Raw genomic sequence first — 26,885 nt, 5'->3', positions numbered from 1 at the left:
GTAGCATACTATGTTAATCAAAAAGCATGCAAATACTAAAGAACACCTTTTATCTCCATTCAGGCCTATTCCACATGCAATTTTACTTCTTAAGTCACACAGTTGCTGTGAGGAAATGTATTGACTAAAAGATGATAAACATCAGCCAGATTTTAACAATTTACTAATAATGTCAAAGCTTTAACTTCTCAAATCTATCTCATATGGGTATTTGTTTGCAAGGGTCAGACATACAATAGACATTGAAAGCATTTTTCTGTTTTCCAAAAATATTTAAGTATTTTTAAAAGATTAGGCCTGAATAGATTAAGAAGAGAGTTAAAAAAAACTGATATTGTTCATAACAATCTGAATCAACTGGCTTATGTTTAGATAGATAGATTTATATCAGTCATTCTGTTTCAACAACAACTGGCATGACGTGAAACATCTCATTCTGTAGCAAGATTGTATTTGAAAATCACTTGAAAAATAATCAAGTGATAGAATGAAAATGATCTTATATAACAGAACAGTAAAGTACATTTTGATACTCAGAGATTAATACATGTTGTGTGATCACCTTGTTGCAACACAATAAAGTTTAAATGAAAATATCAAACTATTCAAATAAGAAGTTTGCACTCGCCCGAACTCTATTTTCATCATGTATTTTCCTAATCACTTGCTTTTAAAAAGGAGTTTAGATTTCTACTTCTGGAGATTTGACTATGGAACACTGGAAAACTGTATTGTTAAACTGCTCAAAGCTCACAGTTGTATCTTGTTAAAAAGATAAAACAATTCCCCTTTCACATGGAACCCTGTCATACTTTGATCTAAGTTTCCATGTTGCTGCTTTTCAGGGTTTAAGTGAAGTTATTTGAGTTAAGATATTTGTAACACTTATTAAAAAAGAAAACACAAAAAAGGAATAAAAAAGGAATAAATTACAAAAATGTTGAAATGCAACCTAATAAAATTTGCAAACACATTTGAAATTGTGAAATTAACATCTTACTTCCAAAAAATATGTGCTGACTCAAAAAAGGATGCTGTACCTATCCCTTTTTTGTCAGAATGTAAATACCCTGAATAATTTTGATCCTGTTGTGCTGCTGGATTTTTTTATCTACTTGGATAACGGCGGGTCAGTACTCAATGTCCTGTTGACTGTCTCCTGAAACATAAACGCAAGTAGATAGAAACAGCTGCTAACACCAAGAACAGTAGGGTCAGGAGACAGGAGAACACGAAAGACCAGAAATGCCTAATGCATGGCTTTGTGACAAAGCCTCTTCTCCAACTTCTTACAGATATTCAGCGGAAGGCCGAGGGAATTGCTTTCAAATAAGGAATACATCCTAAATATAACAAATGCCCTTTGCAAGACAGAATTTGAGCCTTCCTTTGTCAATAAGGATAGAGGAGATTAATGTGATTGATGTAAAATATCAACATTAATATATTTTACTTTTTATGACCACCAAATATGTATACTTGCAAAAAAAATATCCAGCAAAGAAAATATCAAAAGAGAATGTAAATGCATTTTGCATAATATTTGTGGGAAGCAACTTCTCTTCGATCATCTTTCCTTCTCTTCACAGGCTGTACAATAAATCTGAATATATTTAAGCTTTGTTAAAATCATTCTGAGTTTTGCTGACAGTGTGAAAATAATGGAGTTTGTTTGAACACTGCAGTTACCCAGAATACTCAGTCAGAAGTTGATGTTTTGTGTCTTACCTTTGTCGAGGACCTTAGATGAGCAGCATTAAGCTAAATGTTAGCTTACAAATAACAGGGTAATGAGTCTCATAAAAACTGAGAAACTTGTAAAAGGGGCTTGTGGATCTAACTCAAGGTTTACCTGTTTCAGCTTCTGTTGAACTCTTTCCGCTGACTTTGTCTCCACTGAAGGCCCAGATGTAGACTGTGTGGAGGACCCCAGGCCTCAAACCAACCAGCCTGTAGGAGGTGCTGTCACGACCTACAAAGATGTCTGAGCTAGAGCCTTCAGCAGATGTGTAGCGCAACATGTAGCCTTCGATTTCCGCGTGGACTTTATTCCAGGAGACAGTAGCTGTGTCTTCAGTTACTTTAGTTGTGACAAGTTTTGTTGGTGCATCGATATCTGAACAGGTAAAAGTACAAAACAAAATGACAACGTAAATGTAGAATTTAAACATAAAAGTTAGAATACAGATTATTTTTGCTGGATATGAAAAGAAGTATGACAATGTTTTCTTATTTGGTCATGTACGATGGCTTATGTAAAAATGTGTTTAACGAGCCTCTAAATGTGCATAAATAGCAGACCTTAAGAAAAATTATCTCCTGTCACATCTATGAACCATGAGTGCCACTAATGATGCACTGTATTCATATGTATTGGGATGAAAGGTGTAAAATGTACAGTGCAGCAGAGCACTGGGACAGTGTAAGTCACTCTGTATGTTTATGATTGTTCCAAAGTGGTCAAATAATTATTAAATAACATATAAAGTGGATATAAAACATAGAGTGTCCAACAAGTGCAAACGCACAGCAAATGGCTAAATGCGCTGCAAGCACAAATGATGCAAACCTCAAAACACAAAAAACAAATGCTACAGAAAAATGCTGCAATCACAAAAGATAGACAGAAGCAAAAACCTACAACCAGCAAAGCAAATGCACCAGGTTGTTGTGGTTGTTTCTCTTGGTCTCATTTTCTTACATCACATAAACTTAGCATTTTCACAGCAGCATGCATTCTTGTTTTATCTATTGAATTGTCTATTAGATGGATTTCTCCTAAACTAAATCAATCAGCATATAAAAAACATGTCAAACTATCAAACATTATGAAAAAGGAAGAGGTGGGATCAGCATCTATACTATGGATCTAAGACTTTTCATTTAATGAAACTGATGTTAAGAACAGTGCTAATATTTTACCACTACATCCCTTATAAGTGGTTTTATAAGAGGGCAATGGGATGCATAGCTCAACTTTTAAATATATGATTAAACCCCAAGGTATAAATATGTCCAGCCAGGTATAACCAAGGAAGTCTTGGTTATGGACAAGTAGACATCAAGGAATATGAATAATTCTTTAGGTGTAGGGATTGTCGTGCTGGGTGTTGATGTAGAACCAAAGTGCAGGAAAGATCTTGGGAGGAACAAGGTAAGTGAAAAAACTTGTAGATTTATTGATCGGAACTTACAAACAGGCTTAGACCAGAATACATGGCAGGAACAGGGCAAGGAGCACACAGGACAGATACAGAACTGGAACCAGGCAAGGACACACAATAAGGGTGATAACGGACAAACCAGTGGCGAATAATGCAAACCAAAGAGCTTATAAAAAGAGGGAAGTGGAGTATGAACCAATGAACAGAGAGACAGGCTAATCAGAAGTAATGATTATCAGGTGTGGAACAGACCTGCAGGGAGTGTTAATGAACCTAATTAGCAGAGGGGAAAAAACCAAGACATGAGGAACAGAACAGAAACAATCAAAGAAACTAGACTAGGAGATAACACCAAGGGAAAACAAGATCTATAAGGAAATATAACTGAACACGTCTAACACAGGAACCCAGAAAGCAACAAAACTAACCAGAAGGAATCTAGATAAACCTGAACAGAAAAGAACCTGGGTAAGCAAAAAGTAAACAACACAAAGACCTCAGAGACAGATCCTGACAGGGATAAGAGGACATATTTTGCCAGTCCTGCTACAATTGACCTCCTTTGTAGAAGGAAAATGCTTAAGAGCAAAAATGTCAACAGAGAACTTGATGGAGAGGCTCTTGTTGACGAAACCTTTGTTTCTGCAAAACTGTCTTAAGGGAACTTGAAATTCAGACAAACATACAAAAATGCTCACAGCTGTAGTGATTCAGATATAAAAATATTGGGTTGAGGGGATAAAAAATGACTCCGACTGCTGACTCCTTTTAATTGGGTATGGTTCATTAAGTACAAAATAAAACATTTTTTTTTTTGCCTGTCCAGCCTTAAACACTTACCAAGAGTTGGTTTTAGATAGATAAATTTACCATTATTCCACAGGATATGTGGAGTAAGAAAAAGAAAGACCCATTGAAGCTCCTCAGGGGAACCTCAGTGCCACACAACTCATCCAGTCACCATCATGTTCATTTCATTGAACTTCACCTCAAGAGGTGCAGAGGAAGTAACATAAAGCGATCATTTCTGAGAATCACTGGAGACGTACAGAAGGTGAGGGGTAAGCATCTGGTGTCCATAAGTATGTATGGGTTGGTAAGTTCTGCCGAGGAACTCAAGTGAAAAAAGGCAGACAACAAAGAGTGGATGACAGAAAATAAAACAAAAGAGTCACAGAGGCATCGTAAAAGGGGAAGCAGAGGGAAATGTAAAAGCAATCATCATTAAGGATTGTTCCTGTGTGGATGTGGCTCAGTCAAGGTCGGTTTTCTGTCAGTGTGCAGTCTGGAGCTCGAAAACGTTTTGATGACCCACCCACAACAAGAAAGGCACTTTGCCACTGTCTAACTTTATATTCCCTTCTTGTCTCTTCTGTCCTCTCCTGCTGTTACTTTCAGTTCATTGATATGACACTGGCTGACAGCGATCTAAACAGGAAGGGAAATTTATAATAGCTCTTTTTAGTCAGTGTTTGTAAATGCAGCTCTTTAAGATGTTTTTTTATCTTCAGTGGCTTGCTCACTTACAAAAAACACATAGAATGTGCACTTTCACAACACCACAATATGACAGCATTAGGCTACATGTTTACTCTAGTTTTCTTGAATAAAACAACAAACACTCTGGAAATACAAAAATGTATTCATTTGGCTGATATAAAGTATATTTCTGTGCAAATCTGAATAACCCATTGACATCACAGTAAGATTAAAGTAAAATTTACAATGTTCCAAGTTTGCAACATCATGAATAAAAAATATATTTAATTGTGCACACTTATTCTTATGCAGGATACTCTTTTTTTTTCCCCATCAGACTCGAAAAACATAGTAAACATGTATTGATCTTTGTTTTAGGTGTTAGCCTTCACTGACTTTTTTATAGGTGTTTCAAGAACGTATTTGTCGCTCAGTTGTAGTGCATAACGGATCCTGTTACCACATATGTTCTACCTCGGTGGCTGTGTGGCATCTGCGGCTATACAACACAAACTATGGCCTTGGTCCCAATAACTTAGCCATTATAGGTGGCATGTTCGGCTGAGTCATTGACCACAGAGCTCAGAGTAACAGGCGGCATTTTTATCAAGTGCAGCTTCATAGCCTCATATCTTCACTGTACAGTGAAAGTGAAAACAGTGTCTAAAGAGACAGGAGCATGATCTCCTACAGACTCCAATGTTGTTGAGTCTCTAAGAAACTACACATATTTCTTATGTTCCCAACAATTAATTTCTATATCTTTTGCAAGCAGCAGCTTTTGAGCTTGTAAATTATTTAATGCAAAACTGATTTGTTCGTGTAGCTATATCCAGGCCTAACTATGATAAGAATCATATAGAATCCAAAATGTATGTCCTAACAAATGGTTCTGTCATTCACTGTGATGGACTGAAGACCTGTCCAGGGTATACTCCGTCTCTTGCCCAGTGACTGCTGGAGATAATCACCAGCACCCTTGTAACTAGGGTTGGGCATTGAGTCTCAAAATTTGATTGGAACTTGGACTAAGATTCAGGTTTCCTGGAATCGTTAAAACTATTAATGTTTGATTTCTAGTTTTGATATCTAGTTTGCCGACTGGAAGAAAAAGCTGCCGGAAACCGACAAAGAAGAATCCGCAGGATTTGTTTGCACAACCATATGTACGTGCAGCAGCAATTAAACGTATGACTTAACTTTAATAAAAGAAATGACCAGTGCACTTAGTGCAACACTTGCAATAAGATAAGGTATTTCAAACAATAAAATACATCTTATACAAACACTGAAACAGCTAACAAGCAATACTCGACCTAAAACTTTGGGCCAACCCAGATGCAAATACCCAGCTAATGTTAGCCCATGTATTTTTTTCAGACTCTGCCATGTACTCCGCTCACCATAGTCTTCACAAGAAAGATGTCAGTGCAGCAATTTGAAGAGAACAGCATATATGGTGTAAAGGTTGCATCCCTTATCAGATGTGGAATCATAAACATGTAGGTTAGTTAAGCAGTAACCATGATAAAGCTGAACTAAAATGGATGGATGGATGGATGGATGGATGGATGGATGGATGGATGGATGGATGGATGGATGGATGGATGGATGGATGGATGGATGGATGGATGTGGATGGATGGATGGATGGATGGATGATTTATTCATTGAGTGGGCATTTAGGTTTCAATTATTTTTTTGATAAAAGCACGAAGGAATGTTTTTGTTTATTTAACATTAGAAATATATAGACATTTTATAATATAACCCATTTTAAAACTGTCACAGTTGGATGTCATAACAAGGCAAAGATCAGTTATCCGCAATAAGGCATGCCACATTTTCAAAAGTTATGGTATTAAAACATTACATGTCCTGCCATTCATTTAGTTTACACCCATAGAAATTGACCAAAATTGTTTTTAGCTCTACAGAGCATTGAGTAATGCAATGCTGCCCCCTAATAGGTGGCTATTACTATCACACAGCTGGCTGAAAGAAGGCTATTAGACTATTTTCTCACTCACAAGAAAGGTAAATTTGGCTGTTTGAAAACATTTCCCTCCCAAAAACATGAGAGTGAGAGTAGTTGGGTAATTTTTATCATGGAAAAGAAAGAAAGTAGTGATTAAAATTATTAAATATGACCTAATCATCATTATCATCACTGCAGTAATCCTAATATTCTGTCCAGATATGCTCCATTATCCTCAGTTTACCTTTATGAATGATTGATACCAGATAGTTCCTGAATAAAAATGTTAACAAAAGAAAAGAAAGGCTTAGTTTAAGGGTTGAGAAGATTTCCAGGAATCTCAACTTCAGAGGAGAAGTAAAAACAAATCTCAGTTTGCTTATTGTATAAATACAGTAGTATGCTGTCGTAAAGCCCAGAGATGGTTTTGAAGAAAGCAGATTCTAAACCCAGATACATATATAATGATAATAATGCCAAAACACCAATAAAACTGGGAACGTTTTTGTACAAATGTGTATTTTGCTTCCAAACCTCAGCCTGCTATTTGTGTATCAAAATAAAAACAATATGTTATAGATAATATTAATATTAGTATTAACTTTATATCATTGTTTTACAAGCAGTGGAGATAATGGTTTATTTTCTTTTTTAAATAATGTTTTAGATTTTTGTTTAAATACCCTGTCGCTGTAAAACTATTTTCCCTCAAAGGTTCCATATCATGAAAGTTTTGTATTAACTCATGCAATTGAGTTATATGCATAAAACTCAACCTGAACAAAGTTCAGCTGAGTCGTACTAGCTTGTATAAAATAAACCTTGTTGAAAATGTGTCATGTAAAATTTAAGCATATTAAGAAACTGAAAACGTAATAAAAACCTACTGTACACTATCTAGACCCTTCCCTTAAAAATGTATATACAAACAAAGCAAGTAAATAAGTCAGTTAATAACCAAAAAAAGAAATATTTAAAGCTGTGGACAAGTGTAAACATTAGACTTGTTTAAAAAATAATCAAGGCATCTCTTTATTGAAGAATAATTGCAAAAATGTAAATAGATTTTTTTTTCCTTGAATATTACTACATTATTTCAAGTATGCTTTTTAGTCTTTTAGGGGATATTTGGAGTGTCTCATTGATAGGGTCTGGAAGGAATTAAGAGAAAGGAAAATGGGGGAAACGCAAGGCAGATGGTGAAAGGGAAGATGAAATATGGGAAAAATATTTCTTCTGAGAGGCTTTGGTTATGGGAAACATCAACATCAACTTAGGATGAACCTAAGCATTTATACTACAGAGACAACTACACAGTAATTCATTATTTAGTATAATGGCACAGAAAACACTTCTCTGAGACCCATTATACTTAGGTTCTTCCTTAGATTCATTCTTTAGTTTCCTAAAAATATTTTGGCTTGTCAGCATATACCTAATGTTCAATCACTGCACCAAGATTTTAACACATCTCCAAAGTCTTTCGTCACATCACTGACTGTCTCATTAACTATTCTTAATATTTGTGCTTGCTTGAATAACATTTCCTCCTTTGTGCTTCTTTTATCTTCCACAATTGAATAACCTTGCTGTCTGGGGATAAACAGCATGTTTACTGAGATGAAAGGTAGTTCTCCTTTTGCGCCATGCCAGTCATCATGAAATGATTGCAACAGCTCTGGCAAACACAGCCGAAGACTATCCTCTTCAATCACCTCTAAGCCTGTTCGTGTTACACCAAAAGTGAAGGATTGTAGCTACTGGAGTGAAGACAAGCCACTGCCTGTCTGTTGTAGATTAGAGCATTCACACTCACATGCACACTCAATTACTGCACATGTAGGTGGCACATTCACACAGGAGAAAAAAAAACATCAGCAAAGACAGGAATCCATGAGTACCTGTCTGGCTTTGTAAGATGAGAGGCAAGTCTTTAAAACACGCTGCTAAGCCAGATGACTAAAAATCATTAAATTGGCTGCTGCATAGTTTGAAAAATGAAGAGACATCAATGTAGAGACTACTTTCCTTTTTTTTTTACTGAGTAAGCTCAGAAGGTGGTTGATAGAGAAGCTGGAGGAGTAGTGCGAAACAGAATAAGAGAATAATGAGAATAACTGGAGACCTGTCGTGCTGTGTTTATGTCATGCTGAATGTCAAGAACAGCTGTTAAAGTGAAGATGAAAAATAAATTCCTCCTCATGTTCTAAAGCCACTCAACACAAGCAGAACAACATGCTGATATACAAGAATACCAGATGGTATCAGTAAATCACGGACCCTCTCACCTCAACCATCAGAGAGCATCTTATGGTCCCTACATATCATGTTCCCCCTCGGTGACCGCACTCACCACAACCATTAAAGCTTGTCCAGATGATTAGGTAGTAAATTCCAGCTCTCTATCACTAACCCATAATTGTGCCTCTTGATGGCCAATTTCATTATATTGTTATTATTGGCTGAATGGGGAAGCTAATAGCAGGTTGTATAATCTGGTTCATCAGTATGATTGATTAAGTGTTGCTCCTTTCAGGCGGTGACCTCTGGTGAATTACAGATATCTGGAGAAGAATGACGTGTTGTCTTTGACTCTGCACACTACTAAAAACTAAAGAGAATGTGGTTATCCTTTCTGTTTCTGTAATGGGTTTCATTTCCACATGTGCCAAAATCATCATTTATCATTTTAAGTGAAATATTCATTCAGTCAACTACTCTGTTTTCTATCTTTCACGAATACATTCTCTATGCAAATACTGCCAGACAAAAGTCAATTTCAGGACAACGGGGTTCATTTTCTGCTCACTGATAATACCAAAGGGTCATATTGAGTCAAGTTACTGAAAGATCCTGATGTGTTCACTGACCTGTGACACCAGTGGCAAAAGAAGCTTTTCCTCCTGTGTTTCCTTTGATGGACTGCACAGAGATTTGGTACTCTGTGCCTGGATATAGACCTGCAGAAAGAGATTTTTTTTATGTGCGAACTTAAAGGGAAAGCTCCAGTTTCCTTCACTGGTCCTTACATGTCTAAATCACACCCAAAACCACTGGAATAAAGACATTTGGAATAAAGATGTTTAAGAATTTGAAAGCCACCATTACCGAACACATTCAAATTCATCCTCTACCAATTTGGCTCACGGTCAATTGACCTCTTTGCCTATTTATTTTTCTGTTTCAAAACCATGTATTGAAATTTAACCCTTACCTACTTCCAGTTTCCATCTATGTACTTACCCATTGCAAATTAGTTTATTTCTATTGGCTACTTAAATATGCTGTTAAATTATGGAGACAAGATGTTACTTAAAATTAATGTAACTGTATTCTATTTTCTGAAGATTGACTGTGGTTTTGATTCTTATTTGACTTATGATAGATTATGACCACTGATGAAATCAAAATAACTTGGAGTGATCTTTAAATCCTTGGTTGTCAAAGCAGGTCCAAAGGAGGGTTGAAATCGGCCCATCCTCTGTATAAAGCATTCAATGGCTTCTTTCCTTACCTAAAACAACTGAAGCATAAAAACAAGGAAGGAGCAAAATGACCAGCCCCCTGCCAATCCTCTATCATATTTAAGAAGTGATATTAATCTGGGATAAAATGTTATATTTTCCCTTTCACATTTTTGGATTGAATGCTTTTTATGCCATTATGTGTTATAAAGATAAGACCAAAATTATTCATACCCTAGAAGATTCATGTCAGCTCAGATGCTCAATTTGAGCAATTTTGTTTTTGTTTTTAAGATTCTTGGTTGAATACTCCTTTGACATTGTTTTTATTTCTTGTTTGTTGTTGTTCTTGTATGTTTTTTTTTGTTTCTTTTCTTTTGTTGGTCCATTCTTTTGTCTGTCTTATTAACAAAAAAAAACAAAAACAAATCAGAGTTAAATGAAAATTTAAATCTAAATTGTCCAGGATTATGAATCATTTTGGGCCTAACTGTAGTTTTGGATTTTTTTCAAATATTAATTGATATATAAAACTGTCATTCATTTGACCTTTATTTTTGCTTTTTTCTAAATGATAACATGAAACAATAGTATTAAATCCAAACAACAAGAGATTTTACGATTAAGTAACCAGATTATCGTTGACCAATCTACTAGTTTTCCACAGTTTCAACCACTTGTTTTTAAAAGCCTTATGCATCTTCGAATCAATCTTGCATTCCTTCCTTAATATGACTTACCTACAATAGTATGTTTGGTGCGTGCCTCTTGACTCCTCTGAACATTCAGCTCCTCCACCTGGCCTGATGGGTCAGTATGTGTCAGTCTGAAGTAATCCACTTCTGCCTGTGGGTTCTTCCAGTCCACTTGGATGGAAACCTCTGTCTGGCCAGTTACTCGGATATCATCAATAGTTGAGGCATCTGGAAAGGATACAACATTTCATGGAACTGGGTGTACAGACAAGAACGTCTCTAAAAAGAGACTAGTAAACAAAGAGTAATCAAATGCATGTGCCCTGGTCTGCCCCCAGTTTTCCTCAACTAGGTGATGATTCCTGGCATGTCACATGTCGGGGGAAGCGCCCAAGCATGGATTTAATTCGTGCTTCTCCTCACTAGTGTTTTAAAACAGTTTGTGAAACTATATTAGAAATGTAGAACAGTGCAGCACAGTTATGAATGGCACAATTATGGGTCTTACGGGAAAATGTTTAAAAGTAGGGTTAGGGTAGATAAAAGAGGAGGATTTCCTTTTTCAACACTTGTTTCATTACCCACCCAGCAATTATGTGAAGTGACTCAAATTTAACCTCTTATGTGACCCCGAACAAAAATGTGTTATGGCCAAAGGGTGTATTTGGTTTGTTTAAAAGCCTAGTGAAGAACTCAACATGAACAGACTGGTCATATTGTGTCAGTGTCTTTACAATGGATCAAATTATGTTCACACAGGTTAGCACAAAAATAAATTTCATTTAGAAAATTTCAGACAACATGTAAAGTCCACTGAATCCTTTTGATGAAGGTAGAAAAATTACATAAAAATGTGTTTGTATTTTATTGTTTAAATTTATAATCATACTATACCAGACCACTAGCAGGTCATTGTAAGAACAGATGTTGATGTGGAAGTTGTTACTGAGGGAAAGCAACTCAACGTTAGACCTTTTCATCATTAGTGAGGGGTGTTAAAAACTGTATTTTCTACAGAGGCATGTCAGCTTTTCATTTAGAGTACCTAAGGAGCAAGTTAGACTTTGGTAATTATATTAAGCAAGGTTGCTCTGTTTTACACATTTGAAGAGTCCAAATCTATTTGTCATGGAACATCCTGGCAAAGAAAATATCAGTCTTTTAGAAATCTTACAATTGTACTTCCTCTAAAGGGAATACACAAAAACTCATTTTCAAGGTTAATAATGCTCACTGTACTAATGCTAACTGATTTGAAAGACAGTTTAACCCCTTATGGTCTGAATTTATTTACAGCATATGAATTTGCTGTCAAATAAATTCTAAATGAAGTAGAGACTGTTCATTTGAACATAGCACATTCAAGCGAAAGAATTTTGTATGCAAACTGGCGAGAAATAATTTAAGAATTTTACACATTTGATAATAAATCAGTCCTTTTTTCTGTAGTATATTAAGCTGGACAGGACTGTTATTCACAATTCTTAAATCGTTGTTTTAAAACGATATAACATCTATTGAGATGTTTGAGATGCACTTTTTTACTTTTTTTATTTTTTGAGCTTTGCAAAATAAAATAGGCAGTTGTAATCAGATAGAAAAAACTCAAATGTTCTAAATAATAGAGAAATTATAGGGAAATAAGAAACAACTGTAATCAATATCAGCAGGTCAGAGCTTTACAAAATCAGAGATCGGAAAACACCCACAAAATCCTTGGAGCAACTTTAATCTGGACATTTTAAATTAATTAAGTTTAATTAAAGGTGTCTTTTCTGACAAAGCATTTACAGTTTTTATAACTTTTGTATTATCTTGGTAATTTGTTTTAGCGAACTTCCACATTGTAAGTTTACTTGAGCTGGGCATGAAATCCATAAAATAAGAGCAATATATATTTTGTTGCCATTACTGTTCCCGACTCTTCTATAGTGTAAACTACATCCAGACAAGTGTTAGAAAGCATCTTTTTCAAATATTATTAAGAAGTAATTTCATTTACAGGTGGGAACCAAATGACAATAGTAAATTTCTCTCATGGCAAAAACATATCTGGATTTAAAACATATGGTGTGAAAAGATACAAAAAATAAACCATCAAACAACACAAATGAAAACAGTTAGCATATTTTATGTCGTTTTTTTTTTTTTCTTTTTAGTTTGTTTTTCAAAGGGAAATGGGAAAATACTCACTTAAACCCTCCTTTGAAGTAGACCATCGTTTGAAGTTAAAATGAAAAGTATGCAACCCGTGAAAGGTCTGCCTCATTTTGTGCTCTCCTCACACAGCAACAGGCCAGATGAAGCCTTGTTTTCTTGTGGAAAAAGCCATGAAGTATGATGTTTTTTCCACGCAAACCAGCCGAACCACACATCACAATCCAGCTCATCTCCTTCCTTCTCATTAACCACCATAAATCCAGACAAGAAATATCTTCCTCTACACATCTGTCTTCTACCACATCTGTGAGTTGCAGTTTATGGTAAACACATCCATGCAGCTGCTTCCTTGTAATTACCATGAATGTAATGCCTAACAAGCCAGTTCCTAATGAAACACTTAGTAATTTCAGACTTGCTTTTAAACACAGTAAATTGAGCTGCAGGAAGAAAAGTATCAGCCCTGCCTTTTTTTTTTTTTACATAAAATGGCTGTAAAATCATAGTTAAATATGCAATATACCTATTTCTGCATGAGTGTCATAATAATTTGGGGACTCTGGGTTGACTGATAATACCATACACAACGTCTTTGATTTAATATTTTTTTTAAATCGAGAATTGTTTACACAAGCTTGATTTGATGGTAGATGTTCTCTAACCTGTTCTCTAATTAAACAGGCTTACATAAGGTAGAGGTCAGGTCCATTTCAGCAACTTACTGTTAGCCAGCTATATCAATTCCAAAACCAGTTTTGATGTGTCTTTGGGATTAGTGGAATACACATGAGCTCACTTTTCAAATCAACAGGTTGATAAATCTTCAGATAGCCCTTCTTCTTGTATGTCTCATCTAAGGATAAAACCTTTTTTTCAGGAAAACATTTTAGCTTGTCCACGTGAGTAGCTGGAAATTTTGTTAGAGGTTGGAGGTGCTAATTTTGAAGCAGGTGCTTTTTTTTTTTTGGTTGGCACACTCTCAGTCTGCATTAATATCAAACTGTGGACAACAACGGCGTTGTCCCAGGATCTTCCAGCTTAAGCCTTTATGGTTCCTGGGTTGTTCTTGAACATTGTAACAAATCTTTTTTTAGGTCATTTAAATTTTGGCATAACTGGGTGTTCCAACAGGAGATTAATCCGAAACACATATCATAACTAGTTTTTGAAAAGAGAAAGCGGGCTAACATCAACCTTATTTTTGGACTTCAACAAAAAGCAGAGATTCTCTGCCAGGAAACCAACTAATTTAAATGAGATCTACCAATTCTTCCTGAAAGGAGTCAAATATCTAAAAAAATTGAAGACAAAAGTGAATTGAAAGCTGAAAAAACACATAAAGAAGGTGTACCTTGTTAAGGAACATTTAATCAGTATGTATGTATAATTATGACACTCTGTGGGTTAGAGAAAGTGCAATAAATTAATGTACGTCCACTTCTGGCTATTAAACGATCACTGTATTGTATATATTTATGTTTAAAATAAATCATTAAAAGCTCAAATGTCTACCATATTCATGACCAGTGGCAAATTTTAATTTTGGCTATATGGGCAGTTGCCCAGGGTAGCAATAGAACGAGGAGTGCACAAGCAGCAGTTAATAAACATGACTTATCTGTCAGTTATGGGATGAACAAGTTTTCTTTCACTTTTGTGCATATTCATTCAATGGTGAGTTGGCATCACTGTGTTGAGAAGGTCTCCCCTGACAATGGGGAGAGTAGCTTACTGTACCTGCTTTGTGTGGGACTGAAGTGCATTTATCACACCCTAGAATCATTTACTCATTTTAATTGTTCATGACCATAAATACTGCATGTAGAACTTTGTGTAGAACAGTGTGGATGAAGCATGTAAACAACCATAAACTTATTAAAATAGTGGACATTTTGAAAACATTTCACAATCCAACTACACTGAGCTAAAATTGTGAATAAAGGGTTTCAAGGAGCTGATAATTTTACTTTTACATATGGATTAATCATCTCAGATCAGAACATTGGGAATTTGGTTAGGAAGACTTTGCATACACTGCCATCATCAACACAAGATGTCAACTTGTAAACTAATACAACTCTGGTCAGGTAAAATGGTTTAGACAATTTCTGCTTTGTTCAAATATACTGATCATAGCAAGGAGCATTTTTAAACAAATTATCGTGTCATGCTGCCTTGTCTCACCTGTGGTGGCTTCAATCATATCTGCTTCACTCTGAATCTTTTTGATGACGGCATAGACTTGCACAATGTAGGTAACACCTGGAGTGAGTCCCGTAATAAGGTAGGAATTCTCAGAGTTAGGAATCTGAACCTGAGATAGAGTTAAAAAAAATAATGTTTTGATCTTATGGCAAAAGACACAGCTTAGTTTGATATGAAGCAAAAAAGAAACCACAATGACATACCTGCTCCATAGCACCCTCATCAAATTTGGGATGATAAGTTAACATGTAATATTCTGCCCCTCGGACAGACTCCCACTCCACCAGGAGAGAGACATCTGTCACTTGGACCAACTGCAGACCCTGAGGTCCGAAGACTGAAAGAGAAATAGAGATCAACTTATACAGAATAGATAATAAAGTTTATTTTTATTGACTGGCTAATAGTTCTCTCTGTCTTTCTTTCCCTGTCAGCTGTTTTGTTTTCAATCTTAAATGACGTTTCCGTACTTATTAGATTAATGTAAAGATCCTAAAAACGTTATTTTCCTGCTTCTTTGTAACAGGAATTAAACTGACCCAGGCACAGTCAAGGCCATCATTGTTTAAAAGCTTAGGATTCTCACCCAGCTGGAAAGAAACTCTGCTCTTCAGTGGTTTTACTGCAAAAGGCCAGAGTGTTTCAGTGTAAATGATGGAGAAAAGGGAGGGGAGGTAGGTATAAAAAAATAGCATTTAACCATAGGGGAGAGCAATAAGAGAACAGTACCCAGAAGACAAGAGGCAATAGGTCAGTAGTGTGGGGGAGAATGGCTTTCTACAAACAAGCTGGGTAAAATACAGGGACATAAGCGGTTTTAAGAGCACAAAAACAAAGGAGTATTTTTAACCAAATTTGTGTAACGGCTGGTGAAGGAGTCATTGGTGGGAAAGGAATTTACATCAGATTCAGGATGTATTCCACAAGGCAAAATCAGGAAGCTTGGTGTTTTTCTTTGAGAACCGCTGTCCTTTTCTATGCAGAAGCTGTTAGTTAATACCCCTGGTGCAACTCAAGGCAAGAAGGTCAACAGTCTGTGCCCTTAAATATTATGTCAAACCATATGGAGGAGATAAATCCCGGAATGTTTAGGCATACTTTCAAGCTAGAAAAAATACAAGATAATGTACTGTAAATTCCTAAGTCGCAAAGCATTTGCCAAAGGAAATGTAAAAACCTTAAAATGATAAGAATGACACGTCCCTCCAATTAATTTACATTGTTTTAAATACAACCCAAATGTCCTTCACTACGTAGAGATTTACTTCCTTCATCCATGTTTTAAAATGGAAAGTAGCCAGATAAAACAAAGAATCCCTCCACTGTGTTCCTTTAATGTGGTTCTTTTCTGCACATATATTACCACTATTATTGCTAACACCCTATAACAACACACAGTGTTTTTTCTTTTTTTGTGTACCTCCCACTTTTCCTTTTCACCTTGACATTCCCTCTGACATGGCACCACTATTGATGCTGGATTTGCTTCAATCGCACCTACACACAAAGTTGCAGATCTGTGTGTAGTTATTCTTTGCCACTGCAGGGCCAAACACCTTGAAGTAATGCAAGGTTTGACATGGCTGAACTGCTACTGTGAAAGTCTGAATCGTTTATCTTCCTATTCTAGTTTGGAAATCTGCTATTTGAGACCACCTTTTAATAAATCAATTTTTTTTCTACTTTTATTTATACCGTGCCTTGCAAAAAATATTCACATCTCATTAAACCTTGTCATAAAAATTGTAATATTTTGTCACTTTACAACCACCAACTTTACTTTTGATTTATTTTGATTTTGTGATAGAACAACATAAAATACTGCATAATTGGTAAATGGACTGAATTTATATAGTGCTTTTCTAGTCACACCTACCTCTGAAAACACACTAGACACTGAGATCTTTTGAGTACAGGGGGCACTCCTGAGGACCTTTTTTGACTCAGTGGTGGCATCAGCCATTTTCTATGGTGTTGTTAAAAGTGTTAAGATCACATGCCGTTATCTGCACAGTTTTTAAATTTCTTGTAAAAAGTCTGTTGTTGTTTTTTATACACAAATATACATGCTCATTTTTTAAATTACCCTATTCAGTTGCACAATTCCTGGAATCCAATTATGCTATTTTTAATAACTACAGCATTTTTCTATGTTGTAAATTGACCCTTTACTGTATAGTCTCTTATTTCATACTTTTTGTTTTCGCATTTTTACCTTTGTGTGAATCTACATGCTTCCATTTGTCTATTTGCCTATCACTTTGCTGCTGGCACACTTGACTTTCACCGCCGACAGACATTAAAGAATAGTTCTATTTCTATGAAGGCCAGATTTATGGAACGTCTGACTAATATTTGGCGTCTACAGATTCAACCTGAGCTGTGTATGTCAGCAGCTACCCCAGCGTTACCATGGGAATCTTGACTGCTTCCCAGGTTAGCTTAGGTGGACATTAACAGCTTGGTAAGATTGCACTTGTGCCATACTCTTTTTATATTCGGATAATGGGTTGATCTTGAATCTATTATATAAACTGAATCGTGGGACTTTGTTTCATAAACCCTGCTTTAAACTTTTCTAAAACTTTATCCCCAGCCCATCTGGTGTGTTCGTTTGTGATATGGTTTGTTCTTTAATGTTCTCTAACAAACCTCTGCAACCATCACAGAACACCTAAATGGAGATTAAATTACACACAGGTAAACTCTTTGTACTGATTAGGTGACCTCTGAAGGTAAATGGTTGCACCAGTTATTTTCTTCCACTTCACAATTATGTGTTTTTTTGTGTTTGTCTATTATATAAACACCCCCCAAAAATACGCTAAAGTTGGTGGCCATAAGATGATAAAATATGAAAAAGTTAAAGGGCTACGAAAAATATTGTACGGAAATATAGAGTATATGCAAAATAAATATGGTTGAATAAATTCTTATTATTTAGACATAAGAAAAATATTTGTTTCACACAATAAAACAGCTTTGCAGTGCAAAAAAAAAGCTTTATTTTGTCAGGGCTGCTTTATGTTACCAGGTTTTTGAAATTGTGTAACACCAACAATCCCTCTCCATGTCTAGATTGCCATGGCTCATGATTTCTGTGGTTCTTACTTTAGATTCCTCCACAATGATATTCTGTAATGTGCTCCTGAGGCAGCATGCTCTGGTTGATTGTATGGTATATTTAGCAAGACAGGTGATGATTTTTCTGCAGGGCGTAGGTAGGATGAAGGCCCCTTAAAAGACCGATGGGTGTTAAGATATCCCCATGGTATTATGTGACCTGTTGTCCTAAGTTGTCTAGATGTTAAACATGCCGTGGTAATGGGTCAGCCCAACTCAACATGGCCCTTTGGCTACTTCAGGTGTAATAAGCTCTGGGAGAGATGCTTTGAATTCCACAGATGTTGTTCACAATGGCTTTCATGATCAGTCACATCACTTAAAAGTGACTCAGAAATACATACATAAAATAGTAAAAGCATATACATTTTAGAAAAATGTTAGGTCTTCGGGGGACTTCTGGTGGACTCATTATGCAGTTAATTATTTCCTTTTACTAGTTTTCTTAAAACCATATGGCACTTTCACAATATATAAAGTACAATTCATCAAAAGCACAAATGTTAGATTGACATTTTGGACCGAGAAAGAAATCCTAAATTTGGGTTTAATTAGTTGAAATAATGAAGCAAAAAATGTTAAATAAGGGAAACGTTGGATCTGGGTGTATAGTTCTACATGTACCACAAGGTATCTATTTCGAATCTGGTAGTTGCAGCGACGCCAGCGATGCCAATTAAATCTGATGCTCCTGAATTAGCATGACATGATACTGTTTGTCAGGTCTTATCTGTTCACATTGCATGAGCCAAGTTAAAAGAGGAATGAAACAGATGTTAGTAGATTGTCTAATTGTGGCCAACTTTGTGTTTTTTTTTTTACTTAATTAGGTACAGAAGTGTCTAGTAAATGAAATGGCAAGTATATTTCTGTTGGGATCATGTACTGCATTTGTAATGGTCCCAGAGGTGTTTCTAATGGGTGGGCAATCTTAGAATAGGAAAGATTACATGGTCTTGATAGTTTATTATCTCTGCACTAACTTTGCATTTGATCACTAAGGCTGTTATTGTCTTTAAAACAACACAAATTAATAGAAACTGTTGGTAAACATATTAGGAAATGATAAGGGTGAGAAGGCATAGGTTGGTGAACCATATACACTCACCGGGCATTTTATTATGTACAGAATGCTATTACCGGGTTGGACTCTATTTGCCTTCAGAATTGCTGTGATGCCTCAAAACATACATTTAACAACATGGTGGAAACCTTCAGAGAATTTGTCATGACTGATTATTGTGGTCAACAAAAACACTCAGATAGCCTGTGGTGTTTAAACAGTGCTCACTTGGTACTAAGAGGCCCCAGAAGTGCCAAAAAATACTTCTCACACCATTACAGAACCAACAACAGCCTAAGCCTTCGATAGAATGTAGGATGGATGCATGGTTTCACGTTGCGTTAAATTCATGTCTTATCATCTGAGAGTTGCACCTGAATTGGAACTCATCAGACCAGGCAACGTTAACCATTCAATTGGTATTATTATTACCTATTTTGTGGAATGTGTAAATTATGGCCTACAAGTTTTCTGTTCTTAGCTGACAAGTGTTGCTCATTTGCTTGAAATTTTGAAATGCTGTGCATTGAGAGATTATATTCTACATAACCTGGGTTTAATGATTGGTTATATCAGCATCTGTTTCCCATTTATCATCTTGAAGCACCCTGTTCCTTTTTAGTCTGGCCTTGAATGACATGATTTTTCCATTCTCTGTAAATTATAGATTTTTTCCTGTGAAAATCAGCAAGTTTTCATTCTCAGACCAGAAAATCTAGCACTAACAAGCCAAATTCAAAGTTAAAACTCCCTTTCCTTTTCCATTCTGATCCTCGCCTTGAACTTTGACAAGTCATTTTCACCATGTTTTATCTGCCATGTGATTGGCCGATTCACTATTTGTGTTAAAAAAAAAAATTATACGTTTACCTAATAAAGAGACAAGTGTATGCAACTATAAAATCTAAATGTATTTTTTTTTCTCATTATCAGGTCCTTTAATAGCTTGAAAATATACTTTCTCTAAAAAAAACCCTACTGAAATATGCTTAAGTTTAACCATTGAAATAAATTGAAACCATTCATCCTTGTAATAGATTTTAAGAATTAAGCTATCTACAGTTTTAAGGTTTAAGTTTTCTAACTAATTATTAGTAAAAATGTTTTTGAACCCCTTAATGGGTTTTCCCAACTTTCAGTATATTTTCATTGAATAAAATCCTGCACAATAAACACAATGGCACATGGTGGTGCCAAGAGCAAATGAATAAGAAACCAGAAGATATTTTATGGGGCTGGAAATGAGTGCAGGTTTAATTGTACTAGTTGTTAGTTTGACAGCTACAATGGCCAGCAGCCCTGGTGTAGCCCTAATTTAAGCTCCTCATAAAAACACACACCTTAAGGTCACAGAGAGAGTTAGAGTATTTGTTCTTTGAAGTCCTTTCTAACAGCAGGTTTTTTTCTTTGAAAACAAACGTTAGTAAAACAAGTTGTAGTTTAATGTTTTTTTAAATGAGGACACGTAATTTAATATGTATGGTACCGTGCTCTGAATATCCACATTATTCCCCTACAAACTGAAATAAGGATCTTATAAGGTTCAGTTCTCAGAACTGGCCCCTAACATAATTATGTTGTTTTTTGTTGTATGCAAACTTCAACATGCTTTTACTCTGGGTACAGATAAAAATAATGTAAAGGTGTTTTTTGGAAAGACTTCTTGCTGTGTATCCACATGTCCACTATTCCAATTCAGATGCTACTCCATGCCCAGATTACTTGTAAAATTTGATTTGTCTGAGTCTATAGATAAACTGTTTCAGATCAAACTGTTACATTGTTTTCTAGTGCAATCCTGAAGAATAATTACACACTTTCAAAAGAAAATCTGACCAAAATTCCCTTTTTAGAGCCTTTAACAATGCCCTGAAGGCTTCTCGTACAGTCATGGTAAAAACATAAGTACACTCTCTGTAATTTTCAGAATGCTGATCTAACTAGGGTTTTCAGGATGTTCTTAGATATTCTAAATCTTTTAAATTTTGTTTTTACCTTTATAATTCCATAGGTCACGTTATCTGGTAGTATTTGATTTGTGCCATTGAAATTAAAAAAGTTTTAACATCCTGTTAAAGACAGGTTAAATGGGCACAGTGCTGGTGCAGCAGTATAGCACACAACCCGTATAGAGAGGCTTTGGCCCTGGACGTGGCTGTTCCCTGGTTCAAGTCCCAGCCATGGCAACCTGTGCTGCATGTCTTCCCCCTCTCTACATCCCATTTCCTGTCTGTCTACTTTAAAATAAAAATGTCAAACTAAAGGCCACTAGTGCTGCAAAACAAATCTTACAAAAAGATAGGTTACATGATAAAGCATAAGAATTGGCATGGGGTGTACTGTCTTTTAACCTTGAGTGTTTGTCAGTGGCAATGCTCATATAACAAATTTTCTTATAGGCCTTGGTTTCAAAGTCAGATTTTTTGTGTTAATACCTAATATCACTAAGTGCTTTTCAGTTTACACGTGTGGTGGGGAAAAGCACAGCGTCTTTGTCCAAAATGCAGAAGATGATCTTTGCAAAGACTTTTCTTGCATCATACTCTGCATGAAATACTACCCTTAGATCATCCTCTGGATGCGTCCAAGGAGTAATCTTTTCTGTTTTTTTCTGTGAGATCAGGAGCATGTCTGTTATTTGGCAAATACTGTTATGTAGTCAACATTGCCATTATTTTCCTGGCTAGGAAGCAAAAGATCTCAAACTTATTTGCTCAGAAAGCTCTATCAGTTTCTCTGGTATCTTGTTACATCTGTCTTGTCTGAGACATTAAGCAGTCCTTTGCAGAAGAGTTTTTACCCTTTAAAGGTTTGCTCCTGTAAAATAATTTAAAGAACCTGCTGGAAAAAGAACATCAGAATTGTCGATTATGTCTGCGTGGTTTCAGCATGTGATTGACTGCTGACATATAAAATTATGAATGCAATCTTAACAATGTTTTTAAAAGTTCCCATCAGAGAACTGTCCAAAGATGTAAAATTGTCATTGTCTGAGTTTGAACCTTTTTGACTAATTTGGATGTAAAATAACTTTTTTATTTTTAAAGATAAATGCTATAGCTTTAGCAGTGCTTATAAACATCTACCACATGACCTATATTATGAGTATTGTGGCCAAAAACGCAAATTGTAAAGTGGTAAATGATTAAAAAAAGGTTTTCATCTAACATAAATCAATGGACAAAGTTATTTGTTTCACATAAATTCAGATTTTTATCTTTTATATAATGGAATGAAAAATAGTATTGAAACTGAAACTTTTTTTTTTTTCTTTACACAATTTTAATTTTACCATACTTATACAGACTTGGAATATGATCAAATTTATTTCCATACTTTGCTTGACTTTTCAAGAGTGCATAGGAACCTAGCTGTCTGTCAGAGGGGTGTTACTTTAAAAGGATTTCCCATATCTTCCAGGCAGTTCTTCACTCAAAAAGGTTTATGAAACAGGTTCAAAGCAAAAAAGATGAGATAATCTCACTTCATCACGTTATTTACAAGAATAAATTAATTTAACCCAACAAGCACCTTTTTTAAGGGTTGGCTAAATAGCATTTTCAAACCCATCCATCACAAAATGGTTATGGTCAAGCAGGAATCCCACTCATGACAGATGAGATGCACTTGTTTTCTAGACATTTATTTCTACCAGATATTATTTTTTTAAGAATTATACTAAAGGAAAAGTGTAATTATTAAATAGAATTAATGGGAACATATAAATTTTACTAACAAATCAATCTTATGTCTAATGTAGTGTCACCAACGTGTCTGTGTTGGTTTGCTTACTGCTTACTGATGTAACTAAAGTGTTTTACCCTCCTGTTGGTCACTGTGTAAATTACTGCAAAGAATGTCAGTTTACACATAGCAGATAAGAAGCAGTTTCAGCCTGGAAAGATATGGTTCAGTACTTTAGGTCAGTGCAGAATAACAGAAATAATTTCCTCACTTTTGGGTTTGTTTTTTAAGTTGACAAATCCCTTATTAAATAGCTCTTAAATCCACAATATTCCTCAGTGTGCCACATATGAAGAAAACATCTGTGGCTTTCTGTGGCATGCCAAATGACAAAGCAGGCATTCTGAGAAAGCACTCTTTGAAATACATCTGGCAATTAATGATTATTTGACAGCACTGCCAGAAGAAGGCACACTTTTTGGTGCATTTAAAGTACACTATATTGCCAAAAGCATTTGTCCGTCTATTTTTACATGTACTTGAACTTTGATGACATCCTGTTCTTAATCCAAAAGGTCCAGTTTGTTGAGGGACCCACCGTTGCCAGCAATAGAATTCATTGATTCGGTGGTGTGACCCAATACTTTTGGCAATGTAGTGTATCTACATTTAGCATGAATTGCATTTGTCTTGCTTTTAAAGAAAACTGTAAAATGTCACTTTTCGCTTTTTGCTTAAAACCCTATTTTTGTTTGCACAGACATATTATTTTGTTGATCTAACAAATTTGGACTTTACTTTAGAATCTAAGTGTGTTGCATCCACTACAATGACATTTACAGTGAAAGAGACACTGTATTGGTTGCTGCAGCTCGCTGTCAATATGTACCATGTTACCTGCGCCTAAAACTACACTGAGAGAACTGTCAGTGTGGGGAGAGTTAAGGCTTTGACATATCTCTCCAAATCCAATGCAAGTGTGGTTACCATGTTTTCTTTGTATTTCAATTTGTTCTTTGCTGTGTATGCACAGCTTACTTTAAAAGTCTGCTCTCTATTCTTATCTGCAGCGCAGCACGTCATGAATATATATATATATATATATATATATATATATATGTATATATATATATATATATATATATATACATATACAGGGGTTGGACAATGAAACTGAAACACCTGTCATTTTAGTGTGGGAGGTTTCATGGCTAAATTGGACCAGCCTGGTAGCCAGTCTTCATTGATTCCACATTGCACCAGTAAGAGCAGAGTGTGAAGGTTCAATTAGCAAGGTAAGAGCACAGTTTTGCTAAAAATATTGAAATGCACACATTATGGGTGACATACCAGAGTTCAAAAGAGGACAAATTGTTGGTGCGCATCTTGCTGGCGCATCTGTGACCAAGACAGCAAGTCTTTGCGATGTATCAAGAGCCACGGTATCCAGGGTAATGTCAGCATACCACCAAGAAGGACGAACCACATCCAACAGGATTAACTGTGGATGCAAGAGGAAGCTGTCTGAAAGGCATGTTCGGGTGCTAACCCGGATTGTATCCAAAAAACATAAAACCACGGCTGCCCAAATCACGGCAGAATTAAATGTGCACCTCAACTCTCCTGTTTCCACCAGAACTGTCCGTCGGGAGCTCCACAGGGTCAATATACACGACCGGGCTGCTATAGCCAAACCTTTGGTCACTCATGCCAATGCCAAACGTCAGTTTCAATGGTGCAAGGAGCGCAAATATTGGGCTGTGGACAATGTGAAACATGTATTGTTCTCTGATGAGTCCAACTTTACTGTTTTCCCCACATCCGGGAGAGTTACGGAGTGGAGAAGCCGGAAAGAAGCGTACTACCCAGATTGTTGCATGCCCAGTGTGAAGCGTGGGGGTGGATCAGTGATGGTTTGGGCTGCCATATCATGGCATTCCCTTGGCCCAATACTTGTGCTAGATGGGCACTGCCAAGGACTACCGAACCATTCTTGAGGACCATGTGCATCCAATGGTTCAAAAATTGTATCCTGAAGGCGGTGCACCAATACACACAGCAAGACTGGTGAAAGATTGGTTTGATGAACATGAAAGTGAAGTTGAACATCTCCCATGGCCTGCACAGTCACCAGATCTAAATATTATTGAGCCACTATGGGGTGTTTTGGAGGAGCGAGTCAGGAATTGATTTCCTCCACCAGTATCACGTAGTGACCTGGCCACTATCCTGCAAGTAGAATGGCTTAAAATCCTTCTGACCACTGTGCAGGACTTGTATATGTCATTCCCAAGAGGAATTGTCGCTGTATTGGCCGCAAAAGGAGGCCCTACACCATACTAATAAATTATTGTGGTCTAAAACCAGGTGTTTCGGTTTCATTGTCCAACCCCTGTATATATATATATATATATATATATATATATATATATATATATATATATATATATATATATATAGTCAGTCAGTCATCAGTCATTTTCTACCGCTTATTCCATAGTGGGTTGCGGGGAAGCTGGTGCCTATCTCCAGCAGTCTATGGGCGAAAGGCGGGGTACACCCTGGACAGGTCGCCAGTCCATCGCAGGGCAACACACAAACAACCATGCACACACTCATTCATACACCTAAGGGCAATTTAGAGAGACCAATTAACCTAACAGGCATGTCTTTGGACTGTGGGAGGAAGCCGGAGTACCCGGTGAGAACCCACGCATGCACGGGGAGAACATGCAAACTCCATGCAGAAAGACCCTCGTATGGGAATCAGACCAAAAGTTTGGACACACCTTCTCATGCAAAGAGTTGTCTTTATTTTCATGACTATGAATATTGTAGCTTCACACTGAATCATCCAAACTATTAATTAACACATGTGGAATTATATACTGAACAAAAAAGTGGGAAACAACTAAAAATATGTCTTATATTCTAGGTTCTTCAAAGCAGCCACCTTTTGCTTTGATTACTGCTCCGCACACTCTTGGCATTCTGTTGATGAGGTTCAAGAGGTAGTCACCTGAAATAGTTTTCACTTCACAGGTGTGCCCTGTCAGGTTTAATAAGTGGGATTTCAAGCCTTATAAATGGAGTTGGGACCATCAGTTGTGTTGTGCAGGAGGTGGATGCAGTACACAGCTGATAGTTCTCCTGAATAGACTGTCAGAATTTCTATTATGGCAAGAAAAAAGCAGCTCAGTAAAGAAAAACAAGTGGCCATCATTACTTTAAGAAATGAAGGTCAGTCAGTCCGAACAATTGGGAAAACTTTGAAAGTGTCCCCAAGTGCAGTCGCAAAAACCATCAAGCACTACAAAGAAACCGGCTCACATGAGGACCGCCCCAGGAAAGGGAGACCAAGAGTCAGCTCTGCTGCGCACGATAAGTTCATCCAAGTCATCAGCCTCAGAAATCGCAGGTTAACAGCAGCTCATATTAGAGAACAGGTCAATGCCACACAAAGTTCTAGCCGCAGACACAACTGTTAAGAGGAGACAGTGTGAATCAGGCCTTCATGGTAAAATAGCTGCTAGGAAACCACTGCTGAGGCAACAAGCAGAAGAGACTTGTTTGGGCTAAAGAACACAACGAATGGACATTAGACCAGTGGAAATCTGTGCGTTGGTCTGATGAGTCCAAGTTTGAGATCTTTGGTTCCTGCCACTGTGTCTTTGTGTGGCGCAGAAGAGGTGAACGGATGGACTCTACATGCCTGGTTCCCACCGTGAAGCATGGAGGAGGAGGTGTGATGGTGTGGGGGTGCTTTGCTGATGACACTGTTGGGGATGTTTTCAAAATTGAAGGCATACTGAACCAGCATGGCTACCACAGCATCTTGCAGTGGCATGCTATTCCATCCGGTTTGCGTTTA

At 36.5% G+C, this 26,885-nt stretch overlaps 1 protein-coding gene across 1 annotated transcript in view; it reads right to left on the bottom strand.

Annotated features, from left to right (window-relative positions):
- tnn (tenascin N) overlaps window positions 1-26,885 on the bottom strand; it is a 60,028-nt gene that overhangs the window by 23,889 nt on the left and 9,254 nt on the right. Inside the window, exons 5-9 of the mRNA XM_047367018.1 lie at window positions 15,348-15,481; window positions 15,124-15,253; window positions 10,825-11,007; window positions 9,491-9,580; window positions 1,853-2,116 (exon numbers count right to left, since the gene is read on the bottom strand). Coding sequence (XP_047222974.1) covers window positions 1,853-2,116; window positions 9,491-9,580; window positions 10,825-11,007; window positions 15,124-15,253; window positions 15,348-15,481 — 801 coding nt within the window. The remainder of the gene's footprint in view (window positions 1-1,852; window positions 2,117-9,490; window positions 9,581-10,824; window positions 11,008-15,123; window positions 15,254-15,347; window positions 15,482-26,885) is intronic.

Source organism: Girardinichthys multiradiatus, chromosome 6 (genome assembly GCF_021462225.1).
Source record: "Girardinichthys multiradiatus isolate DD_20200921_A chromosome 6, DD_fGirMul_XY1, whole genome shotgun sequence".
Taxonomy (NCBI): domain Eukaryota; kingdom Metazoa; phylum Chordata; class Actinopteri; order Cyprinodontiformes; family Goodeidae; genus Girardinichthys; species Girardinichthys multiradiatus.
Note: the sequence above shows the minus strand (reverse complement) of the source record. Positions and strands in the feature narration are given on the sequence as shown.